Source organism: Nelumbo nucifera, chromosome 7 (assembly GCF_055504915.1).
Source record: "Nelumbo nucifera cultivar China Antique chromosome 7, China Antique-T2T, whole genome shotgun sequence".
NCBI lineage: Eukaryota > Viridiplantae > Streptophyta > Magnoliopsida > Proteales > Nelumbonaceae > Nelumbo > Nelumbo nucifera.
The window spans coordinates 48,573,739-48,586,665 of NC_142655.1; the positions used below are offsets into that span (position 1 = coordinate 48,573,739).

At 40.6% G+C, this 12,927-nt stretch overlaps 1 protein-coding gene across 2 annotated transcripts in view; it reads left to right on the forward strand.

Annotated features, from left to right (window-relative positions):
• LOC104608090 (Haloacid dehalogenase-like hydrolase (HAD) superfamily protein) overlaps positions 1 to 12,927 on the forward strand; it is an 81,678-nt gene that overhangs the window by 34,559 nt on the left and 34,192 nt on the right. For both annotated transcript variants that reach the window (XM_010273967.3, XM_010273966.3), the window contains exons 8-10: positions 3,848 to 4,002; positions 4,154 to 4,238; positions 8,258 to 8,401. In XM_010273967.3, the coding sequence (XP_010272269.1) occupies positions 3,848 to 4,002; positions 4,154 to 4,238; positions 8,258 to 8,401 (384 nt within the window). The remainder of the gene's footprint in view (positions 1 to 3,847; positions 4,003 to 4,153; positions 4,239 to 8,257; positions 8,402 to 12,927) is intronic.

Below are 12,927 nucleotides of genomic sequence, written 5' to 3' on the forward strand. Positions count from 1 at the left end.
CTTTTTGTATTATTTTCATATTTATTAGGGTACAATACAATTAATTGACATTTTTCTATATGTTGTCTTGAACCCTCAAATACTTTAAAACCTGAATGAATAAGTACAATTTTGTCCAAACAATGGCTTTGACCTTATATTTTTTGGATTTTCTTTTCTTCTTTCTTCTCCTTAATACAAAGTTTATACTTTGTTATGAAATTAAGGAAAGATAGTTGCTAGTTGCTATTGAACCTAGGAAACTACCCTAGAATTCATGGTTTTTATTTAAGAAATTCATCGCGTAGTTACTAGTTGCCCTTCTGTCTCCTAGCCTTGCCTTGGCACCTTGAATACTATGTGTACAAGTTGAAAAATGTTTGGAGTTTTCTGGTTAATTGTTTGGGTTTCAATGTCACATCCTAGGACACCACCACATACCACTCTATCATCAAGCTCAAGATTGATTCCTGCAAAATCCATTTCAAATGAGGCTGGTTCTTGGCACAATGGCTGGGCTGCTCCATTGTGACCCAGGCGATTGAAGGGATGAGAGATCCATCCTATGGACGCCCAAAGATTGCGGAATAAGGGGCGAATTTCAAAAATTTTTTTCTCCCTTCAACTGGGAATCACATTCCCTATTTAGAAAATCATATTTTCAAGGATCATTCTTGAACCTTAAACTGAACCAGATCTGAACCAAAAGGAGTAGGAGAGAAATATACTTGATACGGAGAAGTAGTATCTCCCAACGGAGGTGTTCACGCCCAAGGAAGGATCCAAAAACTGCTCCCACTGAAGATGGCGCAGTGCAGGATGGAGTAGAATCAGCAGTGTTCTTCTCCAAGAATTCTGTCCTTCGCAAGAATCAGCAGGATGGTACGTGAGCACAGCTTCCTTTCAATCATTTCTTAAAGAACTGATGTCAAGATCCAATCTTGACTTCTCCCACAACTGGAGATCGAACTGGCAAACAGGGCGGCAAGAACAGGAAGGCGGCAATGGAGTATTCGCAGGGTGCAGAATTCTCTCTTCTCTTGATTTCAGCACTAAAGAAAATCTGATGTGTTGTTTTTTTTTCTTAGGCTGCCGCCCCCTTCTTTTGTTAACCTAAAAGATCAGCTCCTAATCCAATTAGGAGCAGCTTATCCAAATCATATTTGGATAAGACTTCTCTTTAGGAGATAGGGATAAACCCTTATCTTATCTGCAGATTAGATTAGTTTTCTCCTAATCTCATTAGGAGGTTTATAGATCTGAATCATATTCAGATCTGAACTCTCTGAGTGGATAGGATTAAGACCCTATCCTATGTGCTAATCCATCTCGGAATTCGCCCCTTTAATTAACTAAATGAATAGTCCAGTTTGAAATGGGCTTTAGGCCCATTAAGCTTATGTGCTCACTTAACCTTCCTAACTACTGCCCAGTTGGGATTCCTTGTATGGCGTGGGACCCAAGCATTGATCTACACATCAGCCACATGGGTTCGGCCCAGCCTTTGTTACAAGGCCTAGCCGAATACACTGTTAAAGACAGTGCACCCCCTGAAACCCATCGAATGGGCTCTATGGGCCCAACACTTACCCTAAGTGGTCCCTGGGCCAAGCCACCTTGTAACACCCAGGGACTGTGGGCAGATGCAAGATTAGCCCATCAGGTATTATCCTCAATGGTCTTACACTCAACCTCTCAGCCCATAATGATCAAACACTGCTCGACAAGGGAGGACCTCTCCCTCGACTGCAAGGAACAGTGTTGCACTCTCCACTTATATGGATCCCGGGAAGTGCTCACTTAACCTTCCTAACTACTGCCCAGTTGGGATTCCTTGTATGGCGTGGGACCCAAGCATTGATCTACACATCAGCCACATGGGTTCGGCCCAGCCTTTGTTACAAGGCCTAGCCGAATACACTGTTAAAGACAGTGCACCCCCTGAAACCCATCGAATGGGCTCTATGGGCCCAACACTTACCCTAAGTGGTCCCTGGGCCAAGCCACCTTGTAACACCCAGGGACTGTGGGCAGATGCAAGATTAGCCCATCAGGTATTATCCTCAATGGTCTTACACTCAACCTCTCAGCCCATAATGATCAAACACTGCTCGACAAGGGAGGACCTCTCCCTCGACTGCAAGGAACAGTGTTGCACTCTCCACTTATATGGATCCCGGGAATTAAAACCTTTTTGCAAACATTTGAGAAACCATAATATATATATACTTTTATATCTCATATACAATATACTTTGCAAAACAAATCTCAACGGTTGAAATCGGCTGCCGGCAGTCTTGGTTTCCATCAATGAGAGTGCATCCCCGATCATTTCCTTTGTCCGACAAAGGGGCTGTTCCTGTCCCAACATACCCAGGTTTTGACCCCCGCTAAGGATCTCACTGATTGGTATATCAAAGACAGCCCAATCTGACACCTAGTGCAGTATCATAATCGAGTCTAGGGGTCGGGTGTAACTTTCCAGTTTTGCCCATCAATCTCCAAGGTCCAGGGCAATACTGGAAATCTGGTCCAATTCATAGATTCAATTAATCCTACACTGTATGTGCCTAGGGTCTCACCCTGGAAGCTGAGACAGGCCACCCCAACCGACTTGGTGGCACCACAGTGTCAGCCTTGTCAGGATAGGTCTCCCCAGACCGACCCACTGGCTGTGAACATTCTAAACTAACACGAGTCTCATTAAGTGTCCAGTTTAAGGGTATTACACAGAAACATACCAAGGGAACATGAATCAAATATGCACTTTTATTCATTTATAATAAACTCATAAAGTACATCATTCTGATTGAAGCTAAGGGCATACAAAACTGTCTAATAGCGACCAGGGTTCAAATCTTGGAAACAGACTCTGTGTATATACAGGGATAAGGCTGCATATATATGTCCTTCCCCAGACTCCACATTGGTAGGAACCTTGTGTACTGGGCTTCCCTTTTAGATTTCTAATCTCCCCCAAACCCCTAAACTCACCTAAAATGATGGTTTCATCTACCAACTATAAATGGCATGCCGACTTTCCATTTTTCCCTTTATGAAGCCTCTTATGGACCCTCTTTCATTAGCTCTCTGAAATAGGCTACTCAAGATTTGTGCCACAAGAATAAATAGTAAAAGAGAGAGATAGAGAAAGGATCTCCTTGTATAATACCTCTAGTGGCTTTAAAAAGATTGAGGGTGTGCCATTTGACAAAATGGAAAAATGAGCTGAAGATAAACAACTCCACATCACTTGATTCGGTTAGACGTAGAACCTCTTTTCATTCTATTGAGAAGTACTATAATTTTATGAATATGAATAAATGAATATTATAAGTACAATAATGCATCTAGCATCCCCAGATATTGGCCTAGCCCACTGTAACCACCCCTGTTATTTTCTGGCAACCCATTAGCAGATCATGAAATGCAGTTACAATTTGTTCTCAGCTCTGCAGCCAATCTCTCAACTTCCCTCATTACAAATTTGTATCTCCAATAACCTGTACTGCTCTTTTTTAACCGGCTTGCATATCGAGATCTTGTGGTAAAACCCAACTTTTCATCTCTTTTCTCTTTCCTTTATAATTTCTCTCACTATGACTGTTGTTTTATTGTTATTAGTTTTCATTAAAGTTTATTCACTTGATTAATTTATAAATGCCTGGGAACTGTGAAGTTGAATTGATTGAAAAATAAAAATGCATACAAGCGGTACAAATGGTATAAACAAAAGAGGGGCAATATTTTTGTGTGAGAGTGACTGCACAGCAATAACAGAGTGGGCATGATGAGATCCTTTCTCTTTTACTGTTTTCTGATTGTGGACATGATGAAGCTAACATTTACTTCTATTGAATACTCTAAGGTCCATAATTGAAAAGCTTGGAGATGAAAGAATCTCAAATATAAAGATCATTGGAAAGGAGGAGGTTGAGCGAAGTCTGTATGGTCAACTTGTTTTTGGTAAAGGTGTATCTTCTAGTTTGGATGAGCAACTAGCCAAGGAAGCTAGGAAAGCAGGTAGATTAGTGATCTTGAGTTGTTTCTTTATGACTTCAATGGGAGGCATTCTCATTTGTTCATAAGTTTTTTTTTTTTTTTTTTTTTTTATTGGTATTCATTCAGAAGATTTTTATTATTAAAGGCATCGTATTTTTTTGTTCTGGAGCAGCTTCTGCTGAGAAACTAAGGATAGCAGAGGAGGTTGCGTCCATGCTAAAGCTCAGAGTTGAGATTGGTACAGGCACACCTGAAAGGTCTGTTCATTTTAAATGTTACATGCACATCTCATATGCATCTTACATCATGAGGGTGGAAAAGAGAACAGAAAAATAGTATTAGTGTAGCATGAAGCAAATGTATTCATTAGTAAAATCTTAAATGTTAAATTTATAAGATATTCGCATTCAAAACTTATACCATCTCAACTGAGTGTCTTTTACTACCAGCCAATGTAATGATTGTGTCCCATTGTCAAAATTAACATTGGTCTTCTGTTTCCAGGTGAATACTTGACAGATTGTAATCTTTGGATTTGGATTGTCTTTTTTTTGTTTTGACAAGTAATTGAGATTTTATTAAAGAATAATCGAAAGATAGAGTGCAGCCTTCTAAATGAATAGAGTACTCCCCACAAGGAGGTGCAACATGCAGCCTCAAAACATCCCAAAAGTATCACAATTGAGCCCAAAATAGCTGATTCCTATGTACCCCTTGTTTGGCTAGATACTCTGCCAACCATCTGCTGATCTTCTTTTCCATTGAAAACTCACTGCCCTGTTTTGAGTCACCTTCAATTAGCAAATGTTCAAAACTCTATTCTTTAGCAATGTTGCTTCCTGTAACGCTGTTTGAACTTATGCATTAATTGAATCTCCCACTCCAATAGGACTAGAAAATAAGCAACAATCTGGCCCTCAGCATTTCTGAAGACTCCCCCAACTCCGGATGGCCTTGGGTTGCCTAGATTACTACCATCAAAGTTTAACATAATAATACTTTCTTCAGGGGGCCTTCACTCCACCACAGGCTTATCTCTAGCAACAGAACTTTTGGCAACCAGCTCCCAATTCCTCCAAATATCATCAAAGGAGAAGGGTAAGAAGAGGTCCAAAGATTTCACCCAATTTATACCCCTGCTTATTTTACAGTCCCATACATTAGTCTCATCCCTCTCCATAGCACTGAAGATTCTGGCATTTCTTTCCTCCCAAACAGTCTACACCAAAGCAACCCTAGCACACCTCCACAAGACTCTACCTCTTCTCTTTGGCCATAGGTTGTAGGGTTAAATAGACTACTAATCTGCATCAGCACTATCCACCTGCAACCAAAATAACCAAAAAGTTTCTCCGAAGATCTACAACAAAAGGGCAGTAGCTTAGTAAATGGTAGCGACTTTCTCCATTTGCTTTGCAGAGGATACACCAGTTAAAGGAGATAATGAGACCAGGTCTTCTTTTTTTTTCTGCAAGTTGTCCAAAGTATTTATTTTTCCAAGAAACACTTCCCAGCAAGGAGCTTCCACTTTAGGAGGAATAGGTTTGGACCAAATATCCTTGATATGAAAAGGCTGAAGATTAGGGACTGAGCTCAAGCAAGAAAAAAAAGAATCACAAGAAAATAAACTCAGAGGATTGGATTGTTAGCTATTGATGTTCCATGGATCTGGAAAAAAAAAGAGAAGCGACTAGAATCTTGCCATAAAGGCTCTTTCAACGTAAAATCACAAACATCTGATTTCTGGGTAAAGAGTAGACTGATTTCAACAGCACAGAACTATATTTAATTCAAAGATATAAGTGAAATAAGAAGAAAACAAGAAAGAGGGAAGGAAGAGAAGAGGAAGAGAAAAGAAGAAGAGAAATAGATGGGAGAAAGAGCAATCAGATTGTGGGGGTCATTGAACTCCCCACTATCTTTTATGCTTTAGTGCAATGAATGATTAATTATTAAATTTATAGTTATACACTTAATAGGGAAGTAACAACTAAGAACTAACATGTGGAGGCCCATAGGCTCAATGGTAAACAAACTAGAAAAGCCCATTATACAAAAATAAAACAAGAACTAAAAGATAGGCCTAATAAATAGTGATGCAGAGATGGAGAAGTTCATGCAAGCAGGTTGATGGAAAAGAACCTTCAAGGTTGAAGGAAAGGAATTTTTGTTTGAAGAAATGAGAATCAGGGGAATGCCAAGCCTGAAGATAAGGGAAGCAAAGAAGGGTATGATTTTTCTGGAAAGGCTAGAAGTAGTTGAATGGCTATGGGACTTCATAATTGGAGCTTGTCAAAAGGCAAGCAAACAAACTGGCAGGAATCTGGTAGTGAAGAAGGCAAGATATATGTGGTTGAATGTAAAGGAATATCAAAGGATTCTACAGAGTATTGGTTGAGCATTTCAGTAGGGGAAGAAAGCAGCTACAGTGTTTCCCAGAAGGAAGACAGAGCCATGACTGGGGGGAAATTAACAGATTACTCAACGAGTTTCTGTGTTAGTAGGTAGACCAGAGTGTTAGACCAGAGTGTTAGACCAGAGTGTTAGTAGGGCGGGATACATGGAACAGGAGCTTGTTGGTCATGGTTATATGGAGTTGACTAATCTCAAGAAAGATACACTATCTGTAGTTTAACATATGCATAAGTTTGGTGAACTATCTTTTAGATGTGACACTACAGAAAGTAAAATGCACAAATTAGATCGTTTCAAGAATGGATCAAGGGCTGACAGCAAGAAATTGTCAATGGTTCGAATTTATGACTTAGATCATGTATTTGAATTGGCTCCCAAGGTAGAGAAGCATCTATTTACAACAAAGAATTTGAAGCCAATGAGAAGAAGGTACTAAGTTGGAGATAAAGCAGATGATTCCTTGCATGTTAATGCCTATCCTAGAGCTAAAGTTGAAAATGAAGCTAGACAACCAAAATTCTAACCTAGAGAAGTTGTAGAAATTGCAGATCAAGAGGGTATGGACCAAGAACAGAAGGAAATTATTGGAGTTTCCAACACCCGTGATCAGCTTGGATTTAATGATCAAGAATATACAGAAGTGGAGCAAATTGAAGAAATTCTGGTGCAAGATACAAATTTTCTGGTTGTAGTAGATCTTAGCAAGGAAGTAAGTCATGACTTTACCCTACAAGTTCAATTGCAACCAATTCAGGAGTTACAAGCTGACATAGCACAAGTTCTACCAACATCAATATGGAAGAAGTCTTAGAGTTTACCAAGGAACCAATGGTAGCTAAATACATAGATATGGTGGTTCCTAAACTAGATATTGAAGGAAAGCTCCAAATGTTGCAGTTGAGATTTTGGATATGAAAGTTTGTAGTGATGAAGAAGGGGAAGATTCACCACAAGATGGGCATATTGCTCATTTATGAGTTCAAGAAGCTAATGTTATTGATGATTTAACAAAGAAGGTTATGGAAGGTGGTGTTTCAGATACACAATTCATTGCTTTCTTTTCTATCCATATGTTACATCTATTCTACAGTACAAGTGTATTGAAGAAGCAATGGGAACTCCTCCTTGTCATTGAGGCATGCCAACTTTTCATCCTCAAGTTCTTCAAAACTTGAGGGCAGGTTTTTTCAAACCAGGGAGAATGATGCAGGAGCTAAAAAATTGGAATTTTCTGAAATTTTATTTACTTCTGTATTTTTGGACAGTATGGCTGTTTTCATTATTTTAAGAGTTAAAGTCTTCTTTGAATTGAAATGGTATAATGGCAATTCAGTTTGAGTCTTGCTAGGTTTGTCATGAGTCTACAGTTTTGAGTCCTAAGATTCTTATGAGTCTACAGTGTATAAATATGGACGTTTTACACAAGGCTCACTGAAGTTTATTGAGTTTTTATGAGCTTATGCTAATTACAATGAGTGATTCCCATACCCTACAGTGATTCTTTCTTTTTCATTAGAGAAGCCATTATAGCCATCAACAGCCATAAATTTCTGATCAAGCCATTCAACATTCTCGAAAGGATTTGAACTTGTCCTACATAAAAAGTATTGCATATGAATGCTATACTTGTACCCGTTTTGATGCATCTGTATGGTTTAACATCCAAATAAATGATATGGAACCACTTCTTTATAATTATTATTATTATTATTAAAGGATAAAAGTTGCATGTCATAGCAACTACCAAGTTTATGAACATCTTAAACCCTTTATCATCTATAACTGATGTTTTGCTATTTATTTGTTATTTAATTAGTGTTTGTCCACAATGACGGAAATCTAAAAATTGTGGTTTATACAGTCTTCAAAACATTGTGGCATCATTGCGTGCTGGAGCAGAATATGCAAAAGTACCAGTACAGAACTGTGTGCTTATTGCTGGAAGCCATTCTGGAGTGGTGGGAGCTAAGCAAATTGGCATGCCATATGTGATTCTCCGGAGTAGGTAGGTGTTTTCTCCTTCAAGTTAACTATGTATCAGTGACCAATGTTGAGATATTATTTCAGCATTATGAATGTCTTGATTTGAAATTTTAATGCAGCTTGCACTAGCATCTTTTTAACTGTAGAGAAACCGATGTGCTGTGGGGCCACTCTGTCCATAGGGTAGAATATACCTAGTCTATCTGTTATGTTATTCTGTTATTCTAGTTCTGTTATTTACTTTTTAGTTTTTTTTATATTGTTAAGTGTTATGATGTAAACACCAAGGGCAAATATGTCCTTTCATGTAACTAGCATAACATATAAATATTAAATTGAAGTGGCGGCGGCAGATCATTCAGAATCTGTCCTTCCTTTCAAACCTGTGTTCTACTGCTCTCTCACTAATCTCTCTCCTCTTTCTTCACTTTCTCTTCTGTCCGAACCTGAAATTCCTTAGTGTCCAAGACTGATAGCAGTCTTGATCATCTTCATGGTATCAGAGCCAGGTTAGGGTTTCTTATGTGAGTCTAATACCAGCCGACCACATGAGAATCTCCTAGGACTAGAAGTTGAAAAGGTGGAGTTCACAGACTGATTCTTGGAGATCGCCAGAAGTGCTAGCAGCTGTTGGAAGTTTTGTTATGGTTGCAGAGTATTGGTGGTTAGGAAGGATCAGAGAAGACTAGGGTTCGGGTAACCCTAGAAGGCAGCGAACAATTCTTTTCTTGTAAGTCATCTACTTTTCTAAGAAAAGATAGGTTGGACCTATCTGGAGAGGAAGGCTGAACCGTTCTAGGTTTTCATCTCTTTGATTCACTAGGGTTTTACAGCAAACCCTACTGTTCTGCTGTGATTAAAACCCTACTGTTTTACACCGAACTGTCTCAGCCTTGTTTCTTTCTGCACTAGAGTTTTAAAGTGATCTTGCGGCAAGCCCTAGTGCTGGACTGAATCTTGTGATCTATCTAAAGCTGTCCTCAAGTTTATTGTTAGCATTGATCAGATTCTAGGGTTTCATATTAACCCTACTGCAAGTCTATCTATACAGTACTGATTAGATTGTGCAACTGAATTGATCACTTTAAGGACTGATTAAAACCCTAATTCTGCAAAGGCAAATCAAACCTCCTTCTAAGCTGTTTTTCCGAGTTTTTTGGGGTTTTCGAACTCTCTTAAAGGGGTTAGAGCTCTACGGACAGCCACTGCTGTGTTTGTTAGTTGATTTCAGATCAGAGTTATCCTAGTTTTGTGCACATACACTGTGAATACAGATCAGACCTATACTGTTTTTAATTGTGATTGGTAGCCCAAGTGCTGTTTTAAGACTTGACCGAGATGGAGTTTAAAAGTCAGGCAGAAGGCAGCTTTGGAGGCATCAGTTATGGCAGTGTTTCTGAGATGGGTGGTCAGATTACAATCGTAAATTCAGGTCCTCTAGCTTCAGCCTACCATGCCTCAGCTCCAGGTATTACTGAACCTTGTTGGGTAATAGATTCAGGTGCATCCAACCACATGACTAGCTTGCCTTCACTGTTTACCTCTTACCTTTTGTCATCTGGTAGGGATAAAGTATCTATTGCTGATGGCTCCCTGGTTCCTATTTCTGGGAAGGGGGACATTAAGTTATCAGATACGATCTCTTTGTCTTCTGTCTTACATGTTCCTAAGCTTGATACTAACCTCCTTTCAGTCAGTAGTATTACCAAACACATGAACTGCTCAGTAACTTTCTTCCCTGACCGGTGTGTTTTTCAGGACCTGGAGACGAAGAAGGTGATTGGGACTGGCCGTGAGACGAATGGGATCTATCTGCTTGGGGAGAGTTCTCATCGGGAAGAGTCAGTGGGTAAGAGGTCACTTGTTTCCTAGAGTGTGAGTTCGGTTTTGCTTTGGCATAACCGATTGGGTCATCTGTCTTTTCGGTCCTTAAAGAGTCTGTTTCCTACTTTGTTTGAGTCCGTTGAGTTGTCCCAGTTGCAATGTGAAAGCTGTGAGTTTGCTAAACATTGTAGAAACTCTTATTCATTGAGTAATAAAAGGAGTAATCGTCCTTTTGATCTTGTGCATACGGATGTTTGGGGGCCATATCACATTCCTTCTATGGGTGGGTACAGATATTTTTTGTTATTTGTTGATGACCATACCCGGTTTTCTTGGGTTTATCTTATGCGTTCACGAGATGAGGTTCCCGCCCTGACCCAAAACTTTCACCAAATGATCCTAACCCAGTTTGATGTCAAGATTAAAGTTCTTAGATCTGATAATGCAAAGGAATACTTTGCTAAGTCATTGGCATCTTACCTTCTTACTCATGGGATTATCCATCAGAGCTCTTGCCCTCATACACCTCAGCAGGAGGTGGCTAGAAGTCTTATGTTTACCTCCAATGTCCCTATTCGCTTCTGGGGTGATGCTATCTTCACGGCGGTATATCTTATTAATCGAATTCCTTCCCGGGTTCTTGATTTGCGATCTCCTTTTTCCCTTCTATACCCACATGAGGAGTTGTTTTCTATTCCCCTTAAAACATTCGGTTGTACTTGCTTTGTTCAGCTTCTCGGACCCCATCACTCCAAGTTTGAACCCAAGGCCTCCAAATGCATTTTCCTTGGTTATGCACAAACTCAAAAGGGGTATTGCTGCTATGATCCTGTCACAAGGAGGAAGTTCGTCTCCATCGATGTCACTTTCTTTGAGGAGACACCCTATTATCCTCGGGTTTCTCCTCAGGGGGAGAGCAGTGAGAGTAGGGGTTTAAGTCCTTGTCTTCAGGGGGAGAGCAGTGAGAGTGGGGTAGTTCCTTTACCTATTCCATTGGGTGATGGGAGCTGCAATGGTGAGGGTGGCCAGAGGGATCAGGAGTTGAGGGGGAGCTGCAATGGTGAGGGTGGTCAAAGGGATTAGGAGTTGAGGGTCTATCGCAGGCGGTCCAGGCAGGTTGATCTCGATCATCAGCAGTCCAGGCCAGCTCCAATCTCATCTACGGCTCCAGGTCCAGACATCACAGTCCCAGGACCCACAGAGACTTCTTCTATTGTTGCCATTTCACCTCCTACAGATGACCTTGATCTTCCGATTGCAGTCCGTAAAGGGAAACGACATTGTACCACATCTACAGCCCACTGTATTTCCCATTTTTTATCCTATGATCGCCTATCTCCTACCTACAGGTCCTACCTTAGTTCCATTTCCAATGTCCCTATTCCAAGAACAGTACAAGAGGCCCTATCAATCTTGGAGGGGAGAGGTGCAATGCAAGTTGAAATGGATGCCCTGTTGAAAAATAATACCTGGGATCTAGTTGACATGCCCAAAGGAAAGAAACCAGTTGGATGCAGATGGGTATTTACCGTGAAGCACAATGCGGATGGATCCATTGAGAGGTACAAAGCTCGGCTAGTTGCAAAAGGGTTCACTCAGACTTATGGTATAGATTACTTGGAGACATTTGCCCCGGTAGCCAAGATGACCACCATTTGGGTTCCATTATCTCTTGCAGCAAGCCACAGTTGGCCTTTGTACCAAATGGATGTTAAAAATGCCTTCCTGAATGGGGACTTGCAGGAAGAGGTTTACATGCAGTTGCCTCCTGGATACTATGATACAGAGACAGGTAAGAAGGTCTGCCGGCTCAATAAAGCATTGTATGGTTTGAAGCAGTCACCTAGAGCTTGGATCGACAGATTCAGACTAGCTCTTGGAAAGTTCGGTTATGTACAGGCCCAGTCAGATCGTACACTGTTCATCAAGAGGGTGGAGTCTTCACTGACACTGCTTGATGATATTGTGGTGATAGGAAATGACAGCCATGAGATTGAGTCCTTCAAACAGCTCCTTCATCAAGAGTTTGAGGTGAAAGATCTGGGTACACTACGGTATTTTTTGGGCATTGAGGTTGCTAGATCTAAACAGGGGATCTTTGTCTCTCAGAGGAAATATGTTTTAGATCTGTTGGCTGAAACTGGAAATCTGGGTGTCAAACCTGCAGATACACCCATTGAACAGAACCACAGGATTAGTGCAGAGAGTGGGGAGCTGCTTGAAGACAAAGTTATGTTCCAGCGGTTGGTAGGAAAACTCCTATATCTCTGCCTCACTCGGCCGGATATTACTTATGCTGTTAGTGTTGTCAGCCAGTACATTCATTCTCCTAGAACCACACATCTTCTTGCGGCAGAAAGAATTTTAGCCTACTTGAAGAGATGCCCGGGTAGGGGTATACTGTTCAAGAACAATAACCACATGAAGGTGAAGGTCTATATAGATGCCGATTGGGCTGGGAATGTTGATGACAAACGGTCTACCTCAGGATATTGTGCCCTTGTGGGAGGAAACATTGTCTCCTGGAGAAGTAAGAAACAAAGTGTTGTCTCCCAGTCTAGTGCTGAAGCAGAATACAGGTCCATGGCCAACGGAGTGGCTGAAATCTTATGTCTAAGATCTCTACTTGAGGAGTTGGGTATTGAGTATGAGAAGCCTCTGATGCTGTATTGTGATAATCAAGCAGCTATTAATATAGCACATAGTCCAGTGCAACATGACAGA